General features: G+C 37.9%; 3 protein-coding genes across 5 annotated transcripts in view; 2 read left to right on the top strand and 1 right to left on the bottom strand.

The window, feature by feature from the left end:
- Positions 1 to 22,384, top strand: part of LOC144470772 (uncharacterized) — a 45,543-nt gene extending 23,159 nt beyond the window's left edge. Inside the window, exons 1-3 of one of the 2 annotated variants that reach the window (XM_078182292.1) lie at positions 19,735 to 19,816; positions 20,919 to 21,151; positions 22,165 to 22,384. In XM_078182292.1, coding sequence (XP_078038418.1) covers positions 20,931 to 21,151; positions 22,165 to 22,384 — 441 coding nt within the window. In that variant the 5' untranslated portion in view covers positions 19,735 to 19,816; positions 20,919 to 20,930. Of the gene's footprint in view, positions 1 to 19,734; positions 19,817 to 20,918; positions 21,152 to 22,164 lie in introns of those variants that run through there. The other variant, XM_078182293.1, reaches the window with a different exon arrangement.
- Positions 2,555 to 14,420, bottom strand: LOC144470828 (oxysterol-binding protein-related protein 2). 2 transcript variants are annotated; one of them, XM_078182376.1, is made up of 10 exons: positions 13,626 to 14,420; positions 12,181 to 12,218; positions 11,309 to 11,507; positions 10,545 to 10,654; positions 9,765 to 9,923; positions 8,609 to 8,809; positions 7,326 to 7,515; positions 5,727 to 5,843; positions 4,906 to 5,123; positions 2,555 to 4,268 (listed from the first exon to the last, which is right to left on the bottom strand). In XM_078182376.1, exons 3-10 carry the CDS (start codon positions 11,423 to 11,425, stop codon positions 4,166 to 4,168), a joined length of 1,215 nt encoding a protein of 404 aa, XP_078038502.1. In that variant the 5' UTR covers positions 11,426 to 11,507; positions 12,181 to 12,218; positions 13,626 to 14,420; the 3' UTR covers positions 2,555 to 4,165. The 2 variants fall into 2 exon arrangements, with proteins under 2 accessions (XP_078038502.1, XP_078038501.1); XM_078182375.1 differs by lacking the exon at positions 12,181 to 12,218.
- Positions 22,385 to 22,687: 303 nt separating the features above from the next.
- On the top strand, positions 22,688 to 24,956 carry LOC144471489 (cilia- and flagella-associated protein 20). Its single transcript, XM_078183577.1, has 4 exons — positions 22,688 to 22,771; positions 23,085 to 23,276; positions 23,594 to 23,826; positions 24,464 to 24,956. Exons 1-4 carry the CDS (start codon positions 22,688 to 22,690, stop codon positions 24,954 to 24,956), a joined length of 1,002 nt encoding a protein of 333 aa, XP_078039703.1.
- Positions 24,957 to 25,018: the final 62 nt, after the last annotated feature.

The raw sequence follows: 25,018 nt of genomic DNA, 5'->3' as shown, positions 1-25,018 counted from the left end.
GACATCGATAAGGTAAAAGTACCTATTATGGAACACCTCTCGTTGTTGACCCCTTCTCGAAACAGTAGCACAAATAATAGATTCGAATCTATACGGAGCGCAGGAAAATCGATGCAAAAATTTTATACCAATTTATTGCATAAATGATTTATAAAATAATCAAAATGTCCCGATTTATGAAACACGGACAGACAGAGAACGCTGTTCCATAATAGATACACGCTCGTGCTCCACTGTTTCGTGCGTGTTATTTTTATTCGTATTAAATAAATATTTCAAAGTCGACTACATTATTTAGAGACATCAATGTATCGAACAGTGGCATAAATATTCAACAACGATACTGTTCGGTCGTATTCAAATCTATGACGATATCACGTCCTCCGAAAAGCGTTCCATAATAGGTACTTTCACCGTGATCTAGGCTCGAGTTCAGATTTGTCTATGTGGTTGCGCGATTATCCATTGTCTAGGCTTCGTTTCGCGGTTCTAAAGCGATCGCAGTTGGTCGTTGAACGGCTGGCCTCTGAGAGACGAGTCTGCTGGCGCTAGTTAGGCCCGTCGGTCCTTTATGTCCTGGAGATTACTGTCTTTAGCCTAGAGGATGTTCCGACAACGCTACGTGCGATTAATTGTTAAAAGCGTTAGAATATAGTCGCGTTACTTTCAATGAAATTTAGAAAATTAAACGTACTTAGCAGTAGTCTAACAGGGATGGTAGTTGAAAAGTCTTCAGGACATAAAGGGTTTTGGTAAAGTATGTCTTTATTGCTATTGCTTGACTGGGCGTCTATGCAAGATTATCTGCTTGTTTAACAAACAATAGAAACTGTATTAACAAGTCGAGCATATACTGTCGATCACATACGTGATTTACATATCAAAAAGCGATACTAATTTTTATCCAGCTTCTGAAATCCATGCTTCAGTTGTAAAAAATAGATAACAGATGGTAGAAAATAGCAAGTTCATTTTTTAATTATTCGTTCGATTCGTTTTAAATAATTTATACTTTTAATGATTTTAATAGGTAATACATAGATACTTAAAAATTCTTTTAATCATTATTTGAAATCGCAACCACCAAATTTCGTGATGAATGCGTCAAATCCATAGTCCAGTCATTAGTGTGTAGATACTTAATCTTCAGGGAGACCGGTTCCTCTCAGACGCCAGCCTTCAACCCCTATAACAGCTTCGCACGCGGAACAGACACGTTCCGCGTTGTTGTTTCTATAATTTTCGCTAAAACGCTCGTTGCTTGGTGAACAAGCTCGCGAGACTGGTTAATTATCTAGAAAGAGGCTACGCACGTACGACCTGCATACGAAATTATTTACCTAGAAGGCGTAAACCTGTTCAGCCAGCCCGACTGATGGGAGTACTCGACGTTATTTCTCTAGCGCAGAACGAAAGCCTCGAGATAGCGATATCGATCGCACGGCGAAAGAAATGATCGGTTTTCCAAGATGCGCTTGGACTGCACGAGTTTTAACCCCTTGCGCTACGATATCATTTACAGTACACTCTGTTCAGCACGTCTTTCCTCTTACGGGAGAAAGAAGACATTCATTACATTACATCTTATTGCAGTATATTTTACTATATTTTATTGCGGTATAGTTTATTATATTTTATTGCAGTATATTTCACTATATTTTATTATATTTATCGTATATCGATCTCCGCTCGAATGTTCGAATATTAATAACAGCAGAGTCGAATCTGATTGCAATTTAAGCCGAGTACGTAACATTCAGTTTGGATAGATTATGTTCGGAATTTTCGAGCCTGACGCGATATTATAGTTCAAGGGGTTAACGTCAGGATTAGTCGATGGTTAGGCGGTGCCTCGTCCAGACTGACCGTGTTCTTTGCAAATTCGTTCGAGCACTTTTGAACGCGGTAATAGCCTCGCGGATCAGGAACACAATTCTGCAAACGAAACGGGCTGATCTTTCCATTGAACTTTTGTACTTTCATTACTTTTTGTTTTCGAAAATGGTATACGTCAGTCGAGAGTTTGTATTCTCATTGAACGAAAGCTACTTGTTCGGTAAAAATTACGTCATATTCCAAGTCTTTACGGTGTAGAGGCGTACAAACGGAATTTAGTTGTGTCGAGGACTCGCAGGGTATTAGGTCATCCCAGGAATCAACATTTTTATAAAATTGTCTCCCTTTTGTATTTGGAGAGAAGGCTTCGTTTCGTATTAAAAAAGAATTATTTGAAAGACGACGATGCAATTAAAGACACCGTCACAAATATTTCTAAAGTTATTCAAAATGTCGAACTTGGTTTTTCAAATTTCAATATGCATTCAACGTTTAACAATTAAATATTGAAATATTAAAATACTGAAATATTAAAATATTGAAATATTATAATATTGAAATATTAAAATACTGAAATATTAAAATATTGAAATATTATAATATTGAAATATTAAAATATTGAGATATTAAAATATTGAAATATTAAAATATTGAGATATTAAAATAATAAAATATTAATTGAATATTAAAATCCTAATCGAGAATTTTAAATTTAGGACAACACAAATTTGTTCAAATTTTGCCGAAATTTGATCGACAGATGAAAGAATGTAATTTTAACGATTAAGATAAGCTAAACGATAAATACAAGATGATATGGCAACACTTGAAGACATGATTTACGGGACACCCCAATACCTAATTTAGAACAGCGCACGTGTCGTAATAATCCCGATTAAGGGATTCCACCCACGCCGTGCATCTTAGTTCCCTGTAAGATTAATGTAGAAAGTGTGTGTGTTGAATTTTGAGTGTTCGGACATCGATCGACGCAATTCCACTGGGTTTCCGATCAAACTTAATTGACCACCGAAGGCTATTCCTTTGACTAGAATGCAAACATCGTTCTCGCAAACAGCGCGCACACCCACGTGTTCCCATCAACGTCTGAAGGCTCTGGCGGAGACAGCACCGCGGTAGCTTCGAACGACCAATTGACTTTATACCTAATACATAATTACTTTATGCCTAGGTACACGTAGTATACAGTTCTATAATAAATGGCAAAAAGGACACATCCGACGCAACGATCCACATTTCAGAATGATATCGCTGACACTAATCGTTTTAACGTTTCCGTAAGCAGCTCGAGACTTTTAGCAAATTCCTTCCGTCGTGTTGACTTCTGAACGGGGAATGAGCTATGCTAAAAGGAAATGCATTATACGCGACTGGGCGTCGTACAAAAGTTACGCTCCTCGCAAAGGAAGCACCTACTGATCCTGAAACCTCGCGCGATATGCCTCCAATTACCGTATCGATTGGACGATTCCGAGATGTTTTTGCCGAACCTTCCGCGAACCAGGTGGAAGAACGACGCCATGAACCATGGGGTCGATTATAACAGTTTATTTACGAATAAACTTATTATAAAATAAATTATTCGTGAATAGACTTCTCTCAAATAGTTAATGAAAATAATGTTATTCGAACACTGTCTAACTCTAGGACATAATTTGGTAAAACAAACATTAATATTTAGAAAGTAAGCAATTTAGTATTAGTAACAATACTGCAGCTTTGAAGCCGCTGGGACTGATTCGACTCCACGTGACTCGCGGAAGGTTAATAAGTCTCTAAACTAGAAATTCAATCGGAAGATGCACGTCTCGCGTGGACCTCGTCTTCGAAGTCCCAAGATTTTGACACTTATCGAGCTAACTTGAGGCCTGCGTGCCGTACACGTAAGTAGAAAAGAGAAGAACAGGCGATCGCGCAGTCGCATACTGTTTCAGAGGCCGCGTTGTAAGTCAAACGAATAATTGTGGCTCTTAATGCAATATAATTGACTGGTTGACAGTTGGAGATCCATCGTTCACCCATCGTACGGTCATTAGTGTTCCCCTCAGCTTTCCTCGCCAGCCTCAAGTTTGCTCGGTAATCCTATACGGTAAGTGGGAATCGCGCAAATACGGCTTCGTTTCGGCTGAAACGATGACGAATGACACAAGGGAGGGGAGGACGAACGAAATCCGCTACTCAAGAGTAAAAAGCTTAGGATCCTGCACGGTGTACCGTTAATTGTGTACCCTTCTCACCAGGACATGCGTCACACTTCCTTTAATTGTTATTAGTATTTCTCGTGGTTGACGGAGGATATTCGCGTCTGTTAAAATATGTCCTCGATGTTACTGTAATCGCGGTTCCAGTATCCTCCTTGGTACAGCCAGTCCTCTTGGCCCGTGTAAGGGTTGATGTCTAACCGGAACCACCTGTAACAGGTGCGATCGATTTTATAATGTCGGAGAAATTGTTCGTAAGCCAGTAGGTTGTTCTGTTTGGTGTATTATTAAAAATCCATACATTAGATCGAGTTTAAAGAAAACGATTGGAACATTTAACGAATGCGAATGTCGAGTAGATGTGTGCATGCGTTTTATATTGAGATGGTGAATAATGCAGTTTTCTTGAATAATTCACATGAGCATTGTATGACAGTGAGTCTAATTATATTCAAAATAAATACAATCGCTGTTATACCAGGTATTCATAAGTCAAAGGGAAGATTGCTTTTCGATTTAATTGTAGGTTATGTTAATCAGGTACGCATTATTTGCTTGAATGCACTTTCGTTAAGGAATAATGACTTGAGCAATCGATATTTAAAATTCATTTGTAGGATTTATGTTTTATTATTTCAAAGGAATTAAAAATAATTTTATAATAATTTTGTAGTGATTTTAATTAATATATAGATAATAGATTTTAATTATAGATCCATGTTTTGCTATTTCAAAAGAGAATTAAAAATAATTTTTCAGCGATTGTTATTAACCCACAGACAATTTTAAAATTAAATTAAAAATCGATTGATTTATATTATAGATAATAGATTTTGAAATTCCGTACCTGGGTGTATATTCCTGACCTTTCTTGTGCTTCCGACTTTTCCGCATATCCCGTTGCTTCTCCTCGAGCCGAGTTTTCTCTGCCGCGGCGCCGTCCTGATCTCCATTTTCCAATTTCCTGATATCCGGCCTCAATCTGGAGTCCGTTGGGCATATCACTTTTTCAAGTTCCGGTAGCAATTCGTTCAACGACATCGCGAACGTTGTGAACTGGTAATACTAAAAACGAATACAAGAAGTTCACGCGGCTGAGCATTATTCCCTATTAATCTTGCAACGTGAAACGATTACCACAAATAACGAACGAATAACTGTGATTTAAAGCATTAAAGAATTTCATTTAATTGTTTAAAATTAAAGAATCCGTTAATTCCATGAAGACTAACTAATTTTACTAATAATAATAAATAATGAACCTACCATTTACTAGTCATAGTAATTGCTAATAATACACTTTACTAATTTAAAAAATACTGGAGTATTTTATCAACTGCGTAAAAATTTAAATATCTTGTTAATTGCAGATAAACTTAAATATTTTGTAAGTTCTATAAAAAGTGTTGAATATTATGCTAGTTCTACAGAAACAGTAAGGATTTATTGATCACTATCTGTCATTAAGTTCGCGGTATAAAGAGAATTTATTTATATCACTCCCTTGTTTAAATGTTCATAATGATTATTGTAATCTAATAAACTTTTTAAGTTTGAAAGAGATGCTCCTTAGTATTTACCCCTTTCCCTTTTGGGTTGCCCCCCTCCCAATTTTGTATTAACAATTCTCACAGACAAGCTAAATGGTTGAAAATTTAAACTATTTACCTCTGAACTATTGGGCAACCTTGGAGCAGCTTCCCAGAGGGTCGTGGATCCAGGGATATCATCGATCGCTGGGGTGTCATCACCGTCTATACTTGCTGATGGATCGTCAATTGCATCCTCGAATCAGATAAAAACGATGTATTATTAAAACTAAACAAATAGTAGGTATACATAAGAAAAAAAATCGTGTTATACGTCATGTTATAATTCATGTTAAATATCATGTTGTAATTCATACAACAGTAATTTAGATCGTATAAAATCGAAAGTGTTTAAACAGATATTAATTTTCGAGCGAGCTGTATAAAGAAATCAATTTTGGAAAATAATCTGTATAAAATTGAATCCATGAAATGAAACTATTAACTCTTGCTACGCTTTAAATTTCGCTAACGTTTCAACATAGAAATTCAACAATTTACTAATTGCAAGCCATATATCGTATTTTAAGAAATTAAAACAAGCTCGACTGTCATCACTATAAAGAAAAGATGCACGCCATTCATCAAAATTTAAAAGCAATAAATAGTCTCAGCCGAGCGATCCTGCATGAATGGAAAACTCTTGAATATGCGAAAGTTTAATGAATGCAAATACGTCTAAAAATAGGTTGGCGCAGGAAAGTACGCGGATACGAGCTAAACACGTTCCGCAATTTATTTCAAAGTTCATAATGTCCAGCATCCGCAAGCTTATTTTAGAAAGGGTAACACCATATTAAGAACAGCAATTCTTTAGAAACCGCTTTATAACGAGCTATGAAACCGTCGATTCGCGGGACGTTCAATCCTTTACGAACGTTTCGCGATCTCGGTTTTCAAGCGAAATTATACGTGTCTCCGTCGCTGGGTTCGTTAAAGCGAAAGGATTAATCCGGTCTTTGTTCCTCGAGAGTCGAAGGCTGATCTTTATTGAAATATTTTACAAAGGGACGATGAATGCATCGACAATGTTAACGTCACCATGAAAAATCAATTGGGAACAGTATTCAACTATATGCAGATCTATTTTAGGTGACTATCATGCGGTCATTGGAACGGCTACTGATTATTACACATCGGCAAACTGCTAGACTGCGAATTTCTATGCGGAAGAAAAATTGTGTAGACGTTTCTTGTATCCTTTAATTATTTTATCGAGTTGAAAATAATAATAACGCAACGGTTTTTTTAAATTCTATAAATTATCAGAACAGCGTAATCATTTGGTCGTCATAATATTTGGTCGATTGATTTTTAAGGCGAATTCATTATATACACTAAAGAAAGAATATATATAGCTAATACTATATATAACTATACCAAAAAAATTGTATATTAAGAAAAATGGTAATTAAATAATTACCTTTAATTACCGTAAATGGTAATTAAATGGTATAAGAAAAGAATATATATAGCTAATGCTATGTATAACTATATCAAAAAGAAATTGTATATTACGTAAAATGGTACTTTAGTTACGAAAAATTTCATTCGCGTAAAATCCAGCCGTGCCAAAGAGGTTAAAATCGACATAGCGATCGCAAGGAAAAAGAATACGGTCTATCGATTCCCGGCTTTCCCCATACAAGTCAAACACTTCATAGAACTTTTTACTTACCTGGTGGGATGGCTTGAAAGCTCCAACCTTGAGACTGTGCAGCTTCGCCAGAACTTTCTTGTGGCCAGGACTACCCTGAGGACTCTTCGCCTCCCGCTTCAGCCTCTCCAGCGCTTCCTCGTAGGACGCCGGATCGCACATCTTCATCCTCTCCGTCCATTTCCCGTAAAGGAACAAAAGCTTCCTCTTGCTGAACAAAACACGCAACGTTAAAACCCACTTCGACCTCGTATTATGCAAGAAACTTTTTCATTGTCCTCGCAGACAGGTGGGAAGCGAAGCGTTCTCCCCTCGAACTTGATATTAAAACGACGAACTAAAACATTGTTCGACTATCTGACTGTAAATGTACGCGGTGCCATTAGCCGGTTCTCAATCGCCATTTTCTGCGACTTTTTTGAGAGATTTATTTTTGCGCTTTTCATGAATCGATGGCTGGAACGGACTTTGAGATTTATGAACGGGTATATGTTCATATTGATAGTTATAAATGGGTATGCATTCATATTGATAGTTATAAATGGGTATGCATTCATATTGATACTTATTAATGGGAATACATTTATATTGATACTTACAAATGGGTATTGTAATAAATAAAATCCGAATTTTGTTACGATAAAAATGCGTATATGAAGAACATAAAAATACGAATATTTGAAGAATATGAAAATACTGTTAAGCAATTTGAATCCTATGAAAATGCGTTTGATAAATGTAATAATATGATATCCTTCAATTTTTGTTACGTCTCTGCAGTATTGTATTTCACTTACTAACCCTTTGCACTGGTAGCCATTTTAACTGTAAATGTGAAATAATGGCCCTGGCTCTATTCTATGCAACAAAGTGCACATTTATGCGTACGAAATTAATTGTTGCGACTCGTAGAAACAGTTTCACTACTCAACAATTTTTTAAATCCAAATCTTATTATCATAAAAATTATTCTGGAACGTGGTGAAATAATTTTAGTGATGCCACAGAGTCATCATTCGAGTGTAATTTTTCTAATAAATGCATCAAGTCCGCATCATGTATTCTTATCGTGAACAAATTATTACTAAAATTCTCGATCGAGATTCGTCGGAGCATGATAACAAATTAATGGATTGATGTCGGATGTTTGGAAAACAGTCCGACACGATCGACTGCCCCCGCTCGTGTTTCGCAGAAGTCGTAGGAAGTTGGCGACAACCTCGTGGACAGGTTTGCGTCACCGGGACGCAAGGACGGTTTCTAAGATCGCAGATTCAATTGATGATAAACTGTTACCAGCTTACTCTTGATCCGTTATGAAGCCTTCGACACGGTGAAGGTCCTTCCCGTTGCAGCCGCTGCTCTTGAAAGAGAGAGTCGCCTTCAGGTTCGCGCCGCCGCTCTGCTTGATCTCGAGGAACCCGAGCTGCTCCATCCAAAGTTGGCCCACCAGCACGTTGTGCAATATACAGTTGATGTTCTGCCAAGTGTACGCTTCCTTCCATCTGCGTGCACGATTCGCATCGATTCAAGGAGTATTGATTCTACACCCGCTAATCGAGAGGAACCGTAAACAACGGGACTACCTCGCGTCTTCTCTACTGTCATTGATTTTTCAAACCCACATATAATTCTCGACCACCGAATTTCCGAAATTATTGCAATTCATCCGCCATTTTCTTTTTTACAGGACGTAATATATATTGAAATTCATAATATCAGGTTTCATTTTGACTGTTTGTTCTGTTAATGTCTCAAAAATGAGACGGCTAATATTTTCAAAATTTAATAATAAATAATATATAATAATGATAAATTTAGTTCAAGTGGGGGGAAATTTTTTAATTTATAATTTTATCTATAACTAAAAATGAATAATAAAGAGAATAAGAGAGTTAATTGCCACCATTGTCTTTATATACATATTTCTCTCTTACTTGCAAATGAGAAAATATTATTCTATATTTTCGTCCGATTTTATAAAGTAGAAGCTTCAAAATAACCGAAAAAGAAATCCCAAATTTTTTAAATAATGCAGCTTTTTTCATTCCTAACTTTAAATTGTAATATTTATGCAAATTTTTATTTCTATTAATCATTCTCCAACTATCTATAAAAGTAAAATATTCTTACGTTAAATAAAAAATTCCCTATGGCGAACATACTATAACACTTTTTATTTCCATAAGGATGTTCATAAAAAATATTCTTGCATTCTAGAAACTTGCATGTACCATAAACGATCCGCAGTGTAATAATAACGTCACGCCGCGAAGAAACTATTTTATTCGTGTCGGGCAAGCGAAACTGTTGGACTTACGACAGTTTATCAAATACTTCCTTTCCTGCGCGTTCAGTATCAAAAACATAAACGGAGGCGCGAGATATCAAAGTTTTATAGTAGAAGAATGCGAAAGTTGGTCCGAAATACGATGTTCGAAATTGGAATGGTACACTCACTTAGGCAGTTCGACCGTGACGACGCCTTTCGGATGGATTTCTATGGACTTGCCCCAGAATTTTAGTTTCGGGTGTATGCTGCCGTGGAAAATGAAGTCCTCGTTGTCGGCGTGGAAGGCGGACACCGGCGGATGATGCGACACCTGCTCGCAAACTATCCTGAAATGCAAATCGTGTCGTTGTTATTATCATAGTCTTCATATAATTCCATAAATATATGGCATAATATATTCCATATATTTATGGCATGTCCATATTTTCAAAAGAAAAGAGAAGGTATAAATTACTACAATATTAATAGCATATTAATTTTCAATTCATAATGCACAAACTTTTTTTTTAGTAGACGAACCAAGCTTCTCTCCAACTATAATTTTAATACAACGAAATACATACAGTATCGACGATAAAGTTATTCACGTGTTGCTTCACAGTACACTCGGTAACGCCATCAACGAGCCAACCATAACTGCTCCCGTAAAATGGACGAAGTTGGCGCGGTTTTAACCGAATCGCGCTCTCGCGAACGCTAAATTCTCAAAGTTTATGATATCATTCGTACTCGTAAAATGCAGAAACGACCCATCGCATAGACCGAACCCCGTGCATGCCGCTTTTTTAATCGAGTTTCGATCATTTTGTTCTGACAGGGGAGGGCAAGGGGAGCCGAGTTATTCGGCAATGCTCTACGTAAACGAAATTACGCGTGCACTAAACGCTGATACTTCAACTTTTATGCATCCTCTACCGTGCAATGGTTTCGCGTGCTTGTTTAATTACCGGAAGTCCTCTCGTTCGAGCTCGTACGTCTCTCCCAGGATGGGATTAAAAGGTTTCCCAAGTCTCTCCCAATTCGAGGCTAAAGCGCTGACAGCGAAAGCCGCGATGTACTGTAACAATGGACGATATTCATTTCACTGTGGAAAAATAATTATTTTTCGGGCGATAAGCTCGTTTTAAGCTTAGATAGTTGAAAATGAGAATTAAATCGTTTTATCAATTTAATACGACTTTTATACTTTAATTTAAGTACGACTTGTATTTTTTAATATATCTGTAGGTAGCCCAGAGTAAATCTAGTTATAAAAATAGTTATCTTAAAACATTGAAACATTGGCGAAGTTCAAAGCAACTTTTTTACAACACTATCACTGAAATTGAAAATTGAAATACAATTCAATTAAGACGTAATAATAATATACTCCATGTTTTTATAAAATCAAACTTGTTTCGAAAGACGATAGAGAAATTTAATGCTTTCGGAAACATTTGTAACATTTAAAAAAAAATTCCATTTTCCACCCACTACTTCGAACAACGAAAGAACGATGAAAAATGTGAAAAATGCAAAATGTGAAAAATGGATCGCCACGGCGAAGGCATGAATATTTGGAATAATTTAAATTTTACTGAATCCAGTTTTATCGTCGTTCGAATCGATTCTATGAAATTGCAGGGAGCGTCGAGAATTCGGTCGGAAATTGGAGTATTGTAAAAGTAGTTTCGGCGCTACCGTATAGGTGGGATTGAAAGGTGCAGTTCACCTGTAACCTTCCAACGGGGGTTTCCTCTTGAGCCGCTTGCGTGAGCAATTTGGCGTACTCCATGTACTCAGCGACCCGTTGAAGGAACGAGAGCGGTTCATTGAAAATGACGGGCATGGTGAATTTGCTTAGATCCTTGCCCAGCGATAACGCCGAACAGATATTCACTTCTGAGTGGCCAGGAACAGGTAACGTTGTTCTAAAAGAAACACCCAATGCAAAATATTAACGCCCTGCGAACAACTTACGGAAATCCTAGATGAGCCCGTCTTGCAATTTATCGATAAGAAAAATCCTATTTGAAAGTAATTACGGTAATTAAACTGCGGACTTTATGCGTTCGTTGCAGAAACAGGTAATTACAATTTTAAAACATTTTTAAAGAATAATAAAACGTAGAAATCTGATAAAATGCTTGAAAGAAAGAAATTCCAAAGCGATTCCTGTCGTTTATAACGGAAGCGAACAATTTTTATCTTTCATAAAGATCCGTAGAATAGTAATTATAACAATTGAACTCTGTATTTTATGCATTTATATATTTTATACATATGAAACAACGTAGAATATAAGAAACTTACAAAACTTGAAGAAACTATTGAAAAATATAGATTCATAAGTGTTCTGAAATTGTCAAAAACAATTTTTATTTTGCATAAAGATCCGCAGTTTAACGATAACATGCTGGATATCTGAATCAAAGTAGAAGCTAATGAATTATTAATCAAGTGTATGCAACGTTATAAAAGTGATTCAAAAAAGTCTCTAGATTCTCAAATCGATCGAAACGCTTTGCATTATTTACAATGGGAGCATCGACTATTAAAATATAAAATGGATCTAGTTGAAATTGTTAAATGAAATTAGCTTACATAGGTATTGCAATACTACGATCCTTTCACGTTTGTAACTAAAACAAGGAGAAAGTCAAAGGTGAAGACGTGCTAAACCACCCCCTCCACGGATTAGTTCTAAAAGAAACATATCAAAGTGGCCTCGCAAGTCAGGCAACGCTATCCTAAATCAGCACGTTTCTAAATATCTCAACCGCCGATCGTTTCAACAAAAATTTCTATTTTCCTGCGATAATATTTTTATATATTTTTAACAAGTATTCGGGGTAACGAGCTAACTACAGCCGCTATGCGAAAGCTATCGCGATACAAAATCTAAGTAAAACTTCGATCCATAAATGTTATGCACAGTGTTTACTGTTGCACACATGTTGCACTATTTCGTACACTACCCAAGCCTCAGTGGTCGAATTCTTTTTTTCAATTAATCTCGTTTCACCGGTCGACTGTGACCATCGAGGCAGCCCACCGGTTAACGATACCGGAAAATATTACTTAATGAAGCCTTAAGTGGACCATCGTGCAATCACTTGTGAGAATACGTTTGAATATATTCTCGTTAATGTATAGTTAATTATTGCTACATTATTGTATCATCGTATTAAATAGTTTCAACACTTTCAATATCACTACACCATATTGAAATCATTCAGAAATACGCGACTCTGGCTCCAAACGTTTAGCAACGACGAGTCGGACCGGTAAATAAATAACTAGTACTACCATCTAACGATCACTTTTTACCGAGAAGTTGCTCTCATAAAATTACCCCGTTCACAAGCAACGCTTCCACTTAAATGGCAACGATAATAACAGACCGACCGTCACATCCGTCGCGCATTGACAGCACTGTCCCGTCAACGTGTCAAAACCGCGTTCCACCGTCGAAAGAACGGACCGGATATCGCAGAGTCCGCGAGCATTCCTCGTTAACAGTTAACTAAATTATTTCGAGTAGAAAGCTGGTCGGACAACGTGAGAACATTTAGCCGAGAGCGCAGGGCAATCTGGAATCTAAACGACCGTTCTACGAACGCCGTGACCCTCAAAAGCAGGCAGAATCGGAAATCTAATCGCGTCCATGTCAAAGCAACAGACAGGACAATCGATCGCCCTACAAACGAGCTTCTGGCAACAACACTAAATCGAAATCAATGTGCCTAGGAAAATTGGGGCTTGCATCGCGGGCAATTGCGCAATTTCTAGAAGCGTGTCCGCGGGTTCAGCACTACACCGAGCAGAGAGACAGATAAAGAGGGAGGGAGGAAGAGAGAGAGAGAGAGCTATAGAAGAATGACCCTAACGAGAAACATCGAAACGCTATCGAGCAAGTGTCGATGGTGTTCGTCAACAAAACGATCGCCGGACTCTTCTTGTATCTCTGGCCGGCCGAATCGGCATCGTGCACGTTCGATAGCGTCGCAGTGAACGAAATCGCTACCCTAAATACACTGGTCACACACCTGTATCGTCTGTGTATCGTGTCGTTGGCCATTATACGGATCTGTGGTGATTATCGAGCGGCCGTTTGCCCGTTCCGGATGCGGCCCGGTCGCGGAATGCAGCTGTCGTCGCGTTCGCTGGTCCACCCTCGTCGCGTTCGCAGGTCGACGACGATGCTACGACGTTCAACGACATCCGACGATTAGGTTGGATGGAAGGCGGTCGGGACGACGGCGGTCTGCGGGCCGCATCGTCAGCCTGCCAACCAGCGGGGTCTGAGCTGCTACACGCGCAGAGGAACAAGTACAAAGAACCGACACGGTCCGCGATCAACGAAAGTGGGGGTGGCGGTGTGGCTAGGGTGAACGTACAAAGACGTCCTCTCGCGTTCGCCGAACGATCACACTGTCGTTTATCACCGCGCCATCGCGATTACGTTTCCCGTCGGCCCGCGACGGAGGGATCGGCTACGAACGAACACCTCGGTCACTTAGGCGATCGCCATAGGCTTGCATCGGATGCACGGACTGCCGATCGGCTGGACGCACGGCGACCACACGTTGGGCATGCGGGCGTGCCGAGAGCTCTGGCGCACCCTCTTGTCCCTCGACCTGACCTCCTCCCTCTCTCTCTCTCTCTCTCTCTCTCCCCCCCTCTCGCACCCTCTCTCTATCAAGCTACGTCTCGCTCCGTCTCGCTTCGTCTCTCTCTCTAGCCTTCTCGCTTCCCGCGCTCAACCACCAGAAAATATCAATAAATTCGAGCATGGTTATTGTAGGCCGCACCGTGCTCCATTCCGTTGGCCGACGTACCCCATTCGCTGCATCCAGCCGCCCACGCTTGCGCAACCACGAATGCACACGTTCCGCCGCTCGAATCCGTCAGATTCAAATTTTCGCTCGGCTCCTCGACACGTTGAATGCCGCCGGTTATTTTACGCGGATTGTTGGCGGTGCAGGAAGGTTTCTTTGGTACGCGTTCATTGTTCGTCGTGAAATGTTATTTGTATTGGGTAAGTTCGTGTGCGTAATTACCGCCGGTCTTCGCAGGGTTTTAGCAACCATGGTGGGGTATTTTAAAGCGCCGAGATTTAGTATAGTTATAGCGAGAAGCAAAAGTGTTCACATGTTATAACTTTTTTGAAAGTTGTCTAGGTATCATGAATTTCCTTTTATGTTAGAGACACTAGCTCGCTGTACAATAAATACAATATCCTTGTTTAAATTTTGCTGTTACTTGGAATAAAAATTATATAAAAAGACTCTCGATTTTTCACTTCTATTTTCATCACTTTTCTATAATGGAAATTTAAAATATACGTTTTGTAAATATCGTCAATTTATGTACGCGCTAACAATTTTATCAAAATGATTGATCTTGGTATAAGCTGTGACCAATTAACCCTTTGAACTCGAGTGGCGCCTCTGAAGCGCCAATGAAAATTGTTATATAATTAACAAGATAATGTCGACATTATTAAAGACAATTTCACATGCATAAATTATGCGAAGTACTATAATACAGCTGGTCAAAATAGCAATTTTAGATCTAAGCTTAAAATGGTTCCGAGTGCAAAGGGTTAAATCGAAAAAATCGCGGTTCACGAATTTATCGAAGGAGATTGGATTTGAAAAATCTTCCGGTTAAAATGTTCCATTTTCATAATCCAGTGCAACGATATTTAAACGACGTAGTATAACGATAGTCTGGAGAGCGCTGTTTACATCGGCCGCATCGAAAAGCACGCAAATTGCCTCGATTTGTCAGGACATGTTTAAACGAATCACGAAAACTTGACATTTCATTTCTGCGCCGGAACCTTCTCCGCGCCACGCACCGGGCAACTCCGCTGCTGTTTTTCCATCGTGATTTCCTCGACACTTCATTAATTCAAGCATCCTGCTGCTTCGAGGACGACGATCAACGAGAGGGCAATTACACGGACCGACGTCGAAGAAATTCTCTTTTGTATAAATTAGCGAACGCCGCTTGTTATTCCAGCAATTTGACGGGACGTAATTTTTGCGCCGGGTTCCACGATTTTTATCCGCTTAAATCGACGCTTTTCCTTCGTTTCCCTTTAAATCGCGATGGAAAATTCTACGGAAACTGCGAAAAACGATGTTTTAATTGTTCTTGTTAGAATTTTACCTGATAACGAGTAATATTTGAAGAACATTTCAATAATTTGAAGAATATAATTTCTTCAGTTTTATATCGTCACTGGCTGACATAACCTTTGACACGTTAATAAAGTATCTTCCATTTATTGGCCATAAACAATATTTAACTAAAAATTTCGCTACGCTTTACTATATTCATCAAGAAAGAATTTATTAATTTCTAATTACAAATATTATCGCATTTTAAGGAGTATACGTTTAACAGAGAATAATATCTCGCCAAAGTTGATTTAAATACATTATTATTTATACGATAATTTTATAACGTTGATAAAAACATAACCTTGACATGACGTTGATTTCCTGGTAATACTAATTCATTGGCCTAATCTACTACCGTCACAGCCGAGATAGCGCAATAGAAATTTAATTGGAATCGTTTCGCATGGCATCGTATAATAAGCTGCCACGCTAAAGCGAGTAACAGGCTCTCGTCTAACTCCGACGTTGCCTTCTGCAAATACCCCCTTGTTCTCCCTTGTTATTTTGTGGCACAATAGCGGACTATGGCATAGATGTCATACGGTTGTTTCAACGAAACGTAGATCGTGCACGCTAATCAAATTCATTCGATATTTTTCGTGACTCGTCGTAATTAGTTGTCGATGCGGAAAAGATTCGTTGGATTTCATGCGGATTGCTCGTAAAACGAGCGGTTGATGGAACGTTGGACAGCGTTGCACAATGGTCCGGCGAGATTGTAGTTATTCTTTAAATGAATTATACACTCAGCCTCGAAGACGAGTCGCAACTGTCATGCGTTGCTATTGTGGCACGGGACTACGAAATAATCGATTACGTGCGATCGGTTTCTCTGGCTGGCACAAATCAGCATGCAAGGTTCGCGAATCGAACTTTGGATAAGGACAAAGATAATGTCCGTATATTGAATAAAAATGAGCAGTGTTAACATAGATATTAATGTAAATTGGGTACGATATTTCTAAATTCACGCATTTCGTGTATGGAAGTATACGAAAATTGGAATTTCGTTCTAGTATAGAGTATAGTCAATTTCATGTAAAATTAGGAAGCGAAAGTAAACTTTTGGGCGATATTGTCAATTAACATTTAGAAGAAAATTATAAATTTATTTATTTATTTAGCAGGTAGAAGTTTAGATTAAAATTGAGAAAACGAGAAAATTCGTTCGAATTGGGAGAAGGTAGCATAAATTAAAATAATTTAATTTTGAGTACAAAATAAAATAAATATATAATAAACGTAGTATAAAGTGATCTAAACAGAAAATAAATTAAATATGAAGTAAATCAAGTATAAAATAATTTAAATATATAATAACTGTAATATAAGATTATCCGAACACAAAATAAATTAAATATAAAATAATTCTAATATAAAATAATTCAAGTATAATATAATTTAAACATAAACGAAATGTTAAATTAAAGGAGAGCATACAATTGGAAAGACCTCCGGGAGCAGGCCATCGTGGCGAGAGGCACCTCTCGGAGTCAGCGAGAGAGAGAGAGCCAGCGAGATTGTAAAGTGCCTCTCGCCTCGAAGGTCTGTCCAGTAGAGGCCATCCTGAAGGTGCACCCTTTGTTAGACCACTTATGGAGGAAGAGTTCCTGGAACTCGACTCCTTCCTTCGACGATCGCGCTGCAACTGACTCTGTGCCATAACGCTGTACCGAATAAGTAACCGAGGGTGGTGGTTACCTTCTCCACTAGCTACCATGAACTACTGTTATCGATGGCAATCGATAAAAAAACATCGAGATTTAAATAAAAAAAGAATTTTAATAACACGAATACGACATAACCTGATAAAATATCGAAATAATATTGATAAAATATCGAAATAATATTGATATAATATCGAAATAATATTGATATAATATCGATATAATATTGATATAACATCGATATAACATTGACATAATACCTACATAATATTGAAACCGATATACCTAATAAAGGTAACAAGGTCTCCTCGGTTCTCCATAACCGACAAGATAACTATGTTTTCAACCCCTGCGTTTGAAACATTTGAAACTCATAAAACGTTCCATAATACAAACGAGGTATACATAATACTCGATTCTCACTAAGAAGCTTAAACGTTTGAAACATCGGTAACGATGACCTCGACACAAAAATGGTAACGAGGCTTCCGAAGCCTCGTTTTTTGATGATGAAATGACACATTGTTTTTCAAGTCTACTCCTACACCTCATCTCTGATTCTATTTCTATAACAAAAACAGTGAAGCAGGCATCAACCTGTTATCTCTAGAATTGTCACGTGACTACCCTAGTTTTTTTTAAAATAGGCCAAGGCAGTCTAATGAACCATTAGATCAACTCGTGTTAGCCGAAAGTAGATAGAGAAACCTCTGTTTGACTAACTCGGCTGGATCGCGATCGATAATGATCAACAAATTCATGATTTCTAACTGCTCAATGACCGTAAAAATTTCTTTTAGCTATTTTACCATTCAATCTTTTAATACAAAATATCGGTAGATCTCGAAATAAGTAGAAATTTCTCGCACATAAATCATCTCAAGTTTTTCCATCTTTCTATAGCTGTTTATAATTATCGTTAATGATCATTAATGTCAAGCGATCCTAGAATTAATGTAATATTAATTCATTACTTTCACAAATGTATTATAATGCTCATAAATATGTAATAAAACGCATGTGCGATGGCTCGAAATAATTATGCGATCACGCGGTAAATTATAAATCTAAATAATTGATAAAGAATCGCCGTGATTGGTACTTAGCAACAAGTATCACTCGAATCACAACAGTCGCAATAATGCCGCGTCGCTAATTTAAAGCAAATAATTCTGGTAAGAGCGATAAACACTCGAATACTTTCGCCAAGAGCTGCGTGCCGAGTAAATCAAGCCCGCGAATCGTTTACGTGTCCTGTTTCAAAGTCGTATTATCTGGCGAATCTTCGTAAATTCTTGCAATTGTAGGCTGAGAACATTCCATGGACAGCTAATTGGCATGGACTCGTATTATGCAGCGTGGCATCAATAATACTGATGCAATAATATGATAAATTGATGTTTGAAGTTCTCTTCGAAGTTCTGTTCAATTTTCAGTAACATAAAACATCGTATAAACTAAAATTTCACATTCTTTATAAAATTAATATCGTCATGCTAGAAAAACCAAGCTTTGAAAGTAACTTGCTTTAAAAACAACCAGATAGCAATTATCAAAATATTGTACAATTTTTACTACGAAATGAACTAAATATACAGGGTGCGTGGGAAGTGATAGTACAACCAAGTAGGAGGTGACTCAATGTGAGAAAATAAGACAAAATAAGATAACATAATAATAGCAAAATCATTGTTACGATTTTGATGATCCTAAAACAAGCAGTCCAAGATCCGTCGGATTGACGAACGATCATTCGACGAAGCACTTTTCAATCTGAACAACCCAAAAATAATAAACGTGAAATCCATCAATTTTTAAAATTCGCTCGTAATAGTATTAAAATTAAAAACGACGAATGCAAAGACATTTCAGATTAGCGCGTTGAACGTGTCAAGGTGTGCAAGAGCCGGCTGCTAAGGTATTGGAACGCAAAATAGACGGTGAACAGTGTAATACGAGTTCAACGACGCGGCCGGGTTCAGACGAGGCAGTCAGAAGTGATAAACGGAATCGTATCGCGCGTACATACATATCAGAACAACAATGAACCGAATCTCTATTGATTCACCTGGAAACCAAATCGATATCCGTACGAGGCACAGGGGCTCACTTCGTTACAGATCGGGCGCAACTTTCGTCGGATCAACGGAGAGGCGAGCCGCATTCGTCGGCCGTTTCTTCACGCAAGCGGAATCCGCTATTGAGAAATTCGCCAGTCCGTAGAACGCCGGCGACCGCCGCGAACCCCAGTCGCGACTTCGACGGCGAGAAATCCTCCGTTTACCATGCGCGAATAAAACGGCTCTGTGCAAATTCGATGCCGTAAAAAAATAACTCTTCCGTTTAGGTATTCTTTGTGTTTTTGAGCAAATTTTAGAGGTAAGCCACGCACATGGTTTTGTCAATTTGTAACCGGTTACTAAATCGCGGCGCGGAGAAATGAATATAACAGTTCGGCGATTAGTTTATTTATTTTTATAATACTGTATATTTTTTGTTCATTTAATAGTTTGTCTGTCTTACAGTGATTTAATCGATTGGCGATATTTTTTATGAGTTTCGGCAGTATTCAAATTTAGTAAATTGAAATTAATTATGTTATATTATGTTCAAGACTAATTATATTGTTTCTGAATATAGTTATTTTCGCTTTTTGTGTAGTGTTTCATTAATGTTAATACTTCTTTGTCGAATGTTAGGGTTACTATAAAGACCTCAAAGTATAAACGATGTTTGTTTTTTTCTTTTTTATATTATTATGTGCTTTAATTTATCGATATCAGTGTTATCGAAGTAACTAAATTAACACGAAATTTTTTAAACTTATAAGAGATGCGACTTCCTCTTTGTTTAATGCTCTTGTTAATGTAGAACCTGCTTTTTTCCAAATTCATATCAAACCGCAAAAATAGAACAAGTACGCGTTTTATTTATTATTTTCTTAGAACCTTCATAGTCCTCAACATATTCGAAAAACGCGATGGATCTATAAAATCTCTAATTTTTGTGAATTATGTTAACATTAGAACCGGCAAGAATTTAAAAAGTATAATTTTTACTTTCCACGCGAAAGGATTCAGTCACTATAAATCGGAAATATTTAGAAAAAGTAAAAATATCGAACGAATAAATCATAGAATAAATTCAATAAAATTACGTTGATCGTTATAGTGCTGAAATTATTCTTTGATACACATAATCTCTGTAAGATAAAATAGTTTTATAGATCATATAATATCGACTAAGAAATACTGTGTTCGCGCCATTAACTCCGAAACCATTAAAAGTTAAAAACGAGACGTCGTCCAACTTTAGCGATATTTTAATTACAGTATATAGTAAATTATCTATGACTAAATAAATAAATTGATTTACAAACTTCTCGTTCGATAGTCGCAAAATAAATGGTTGTAGTATTAGTTGGAATGTCCAATATCTTAGTACAATCGCTCAATGGGAATGTATGGCCATGTATTCGCAGTTGTACGGCAGAATGGATGCTCAGAATCCGGAAAAAGGCGAAACGAGTGGCACCGAGAGCACTTTCTCAGAGGATGGCGAAGAAAGACAGGAACAGACTGTACCGGTACCGGCAACCGAGAAGAAGACACGTCCCAGGAAGTATCTCACAAAGCACATGAGATGTTATCCAGAATTGTACAGAAGCGACGTGTCGATTCATCCTAGCTACACCGGTCTTAAAAATTTCCCTTAGTAAGGACTATTTTCTTCGCAAATTACAACAAAAGATCATCGATCAAACTTAAGATAATTCTCTGTCTCACTGGACTCACCGTTTTACATTTAATTATTGTTCTCTTTGTAAGAATCACAACCTAATCACGTATAGGTATTAACCTCAGCTGCGTAAATCAATTTTTATAACAAAAATGCATATATTAATAACTTTGTGCACAGTATAATTTAATAAGTACTTGTATAATTATTCTAAAATTTTTAAGTTATGAACACGATTCGAGATCATTTTTATTGTAATAATGATGAATATATTTGTTGTATGCAGCTATAGGGTTAATATCCATTATGTTGTTAGAAGAATAAGATTCGCTACTAGACAGAAATAATTTTCAAGATTTGCAATTGTTATAACGTTCAGACATTAGTATTTTCAAAGAGAGCGTTCAATTACCGCATTAACACGATCACTATCACTATTTGTTCGATGTATATCTTAACAATTAACTCGATTAAATACAATTTATATCCATCATAAAACACTAAAACAATTCAACACAGTAAAGTTAAATATCCCGTGATATTGGATACAGATTTTATACATTTATGACAAAAATGAATAAGTGAGATGCGAAACTGTGAGACATTCGAAGAATTTAAGGGCACCATTACATTATTTTTCAACTAATTAAAGCGATTAAAAGAGGAAATTAATTTGGTCCAACTCGTATTATTTACAATTTAACGTAGACAATTTCCATTTCGCGTATCGAAGTGTAAACAATAAAGTGTAATAAAATTAATGAATCCATCCTTCTATAAACTATGAGATTACGAAGTACAAAGGCGTGTACAGGTGATAGTGAACGTGTTAACAAAATTTTCAAGCGATTCAAGAGCAGCTCCGTGCCGAAAAATACGAAAATTCGTTGGAGCCGCGCCAAACCGATGGGCCGGGTGTTTTTAATGTTTAAAGTTCCGCTCGTTTTGACAATTTAATCGACAGCCGAATTACTGGATTCTGTTAAAAGTTACGTCGTCTGCCGGCGTCGCGTGCAAAGTATCAAGAAACAAATCAGACGCCAGCTGAACCGCGAAGTTATGCATTTCGCGATGATGCAGGTGTTCGCCATCGATAGCGTCAGAATCGACCGTGTCTTCAGTGTCGGGATGCCGCCGAAGACATTGATTGTCCCCGATTTGCTAAACAAGAACGAGAGGCGCCGTCTGAACAAGATACTCGAGACGTGATGGCCGAATTCCGTTCGTCTCCGGCGCAACACACAGAGAATTGTACACGCGAGTGAATAAAGGTGTTTTTTTTTCTACGTTGAATAAAGCAGGCCGTGTCGTTTATTCGGGGCTGGATACCTCCGACTAACCCAAAAACCGAAAGCGAGAAACAATTTCGGTTCGATAGGCGAAACAAAGAAATTCTTTTTCTCCCCTTTTGTTCGTCGAACGGTCGCCTCCCCGGTATCCGTAAAATAGCGATGCAGTGAAAATAATCCTAAAAGTCTAACACGATCTCTTCGTCGGATAAAAGAGAGAACCATGTTCCGTAATCAGTATCAAAACGGACTGCTGTCCATTCTGTACAGCTGCGGCTCGTCTCCGTTGGAAATATGGGGCATGCACGTAAGTCTTCTAATGAAAACTGACGAACTGTTTCGTTAATATTTTGATGGCCGGTCGATAGAGAACTCGGTTCAACGTGAAAATGCGTTGCGATTATTATCGTGTATCGATTGTCGGTAAATATTTCCTAGTGGATATTAGCACGGACGGGAATGGACATTGGATACCATGCCGTTGATACGGAGGATATTTCTCCTCGATTTGTGCGAAACAATGGCGGACGGGAGTATTACCGAAAGTAGCCATCAAAGTATTACGAGCCGATGTGTCGTATTAAATTTGTAAGAGATACAAGGAGCACGATCTTGAACAGGTGAAGTATGGTTACATTCGAAGAGTGACGGACGAGGAGGTGAAGTCTCTGGCTCTGGAGCTAACGGGAACCAATGTCACGACGACTTATATCTTTGCTCCATCGAACCCGAGGGGGTCGCTCGGGATTAGGCTTCCTTTCTTGATCATGATTATCAAGAACATGAAGAAGTATTTCACGTTCGAAATAACAGTAAATTTTTCGTCTCTAAATCACCCTCATCGTTCTCTGTTTCCATTCTGCGGAGATGGTAGAAATGAATGATCTAACTCCAGCTTATTATTAAACCTACCTGTCGAACTATTATATTTTCAATCCTTAATACCAAACGTTTGTTTCAATTCGACTATGTTCTAAATATATTATTTAACTTTTTTTTTTATCCAATCTATTTATTAAGGAGACAATCATTCTATGTTTTAATATTGTTCATCGGCATCCTTCGTCATCAAACGAATTCATTTCGATTCGCTTCGTGCATCGTACTTAACGTCTGTTCGTTTTTATAGATTCTTGACGACAAGAATATGCGCAGGAGGTTCCGAATGAGCAATTTCCAAAGTACTACTCGCATTAAACCCTTCTGTACGTCGATGCCAATCGGCCTGTCCGGCGGTTGGAATCAAGTTCAATTTAATCTGTCGGATTTCACGCGAAGAGCGTACGGCACCAATTACGTCGAGACCACGCGCATTCAAATCCACGCGAACTGTCGGATTCGACGTATTTATTTCGCAGACAGGTGAAAACCACTGCATTACACACCCGGTTAAACGGGCTGCGGACTTTCGCGGGAACTGAATTATTTTACAAACTACCGAAGAACACAGTCAAATGAATTTTATGCACCGTTACTATTTCAAGCGTTTAGTATATAATATTTAAGAAGTTTGCAAATCTTCTTCGCAACATTATTTTCCGATTAAATAAATATAGCCTTATAGTCGTTATAAAACAGTTTATTTAACTTCTGTTTCTTGCAACTGGATGAGGAAACTTTTATTTTGCAGAAAAATCCAGTGGTAAAACTAATGAAAAAGTTTTCTTATTTCTTATAAATTCGCAAATACCAGAAAAGTCGATTTCAATTCTCAATCGTTAAACCAATAGCGAATAATGATATAAATAAAAATCAAAAAGTATAATTATAATTCAGTCAAAATTATGCTATGACGAACAGCGGTATAAATTATTTTAGCTTATGAAACATTTTGCACATGTAACCAAAATTAACGATCGAAGAACGGGTTCCGGTGGTCAACACAGTGATAAAATATTTTTATTAGATTCCAAAAATTTTTATTACATTTGTACATGGTTCTCGCAGTTTTGTACCAATTCGGTATGTTCGATTTTAACGAAAACGTATTCATTGACAGACTGTACACGGAAGATCAACTACCAGAGGAGTTCACTTTGTTTCTGCCTATTCATCGGAAGAAGTGCGTCAGAGAACCGCCCGAGAAGAAAGAAGAGGCGAAACCGGAAAAAGAGGAAGATCTTGAACAGCCATTCGATGAGGAGGAGAAGGCCGAAGATGAAGAAGAGGAGAAAGAGATGGCCGACGAGGAACCGGTCGAGGACGAGGGTGAGACAATGAAAACGGTGCTAAGAGAGGATGACGAGGAAGAAGAAGAAGTGGAGGCCGACGATGTCGAACCTACACAAGGAACGGATTACGAGGCTGAAGACGAAAGCCCTGCCGAAGATGAAGTACCTGTCGGAGAAGAGGGTCCTGCCGAAGACGAAGCTGAAGAATCTACAGCCGCTGCAAATTTAACGTCTCCTGGAACGGTAACGGAAGGGGAGACGGACGCGGAAGACGCAGCGGCGGCGGATGACGAAGACGACGAAAATGAAGCAGAACCATGAAATATATTTTGAACGTAAATGTTACTTAATAAAATATTTATTTTTACGTGAACTCATTTCAT

Source organism: Augochlora pura, chromosome 6 (genome assembly GCF_028453695.1).
Source record: "Augochlora pura isolate Apur16 chromosome 6, APUR_v2.2.1, whole genome shotgun sequence".
Lineage (NCBI taxonomy): Eukaryota > Metazoa > Arthropoda > Insecta > Hymenoptera > Halictidae > Augochlora > Augochlora pura.
The sequence above is the reverse complement of the archived record's forward strand: the minus strand, read 5'-3'. Positions and strand labels throughout refer to the sequence as shown.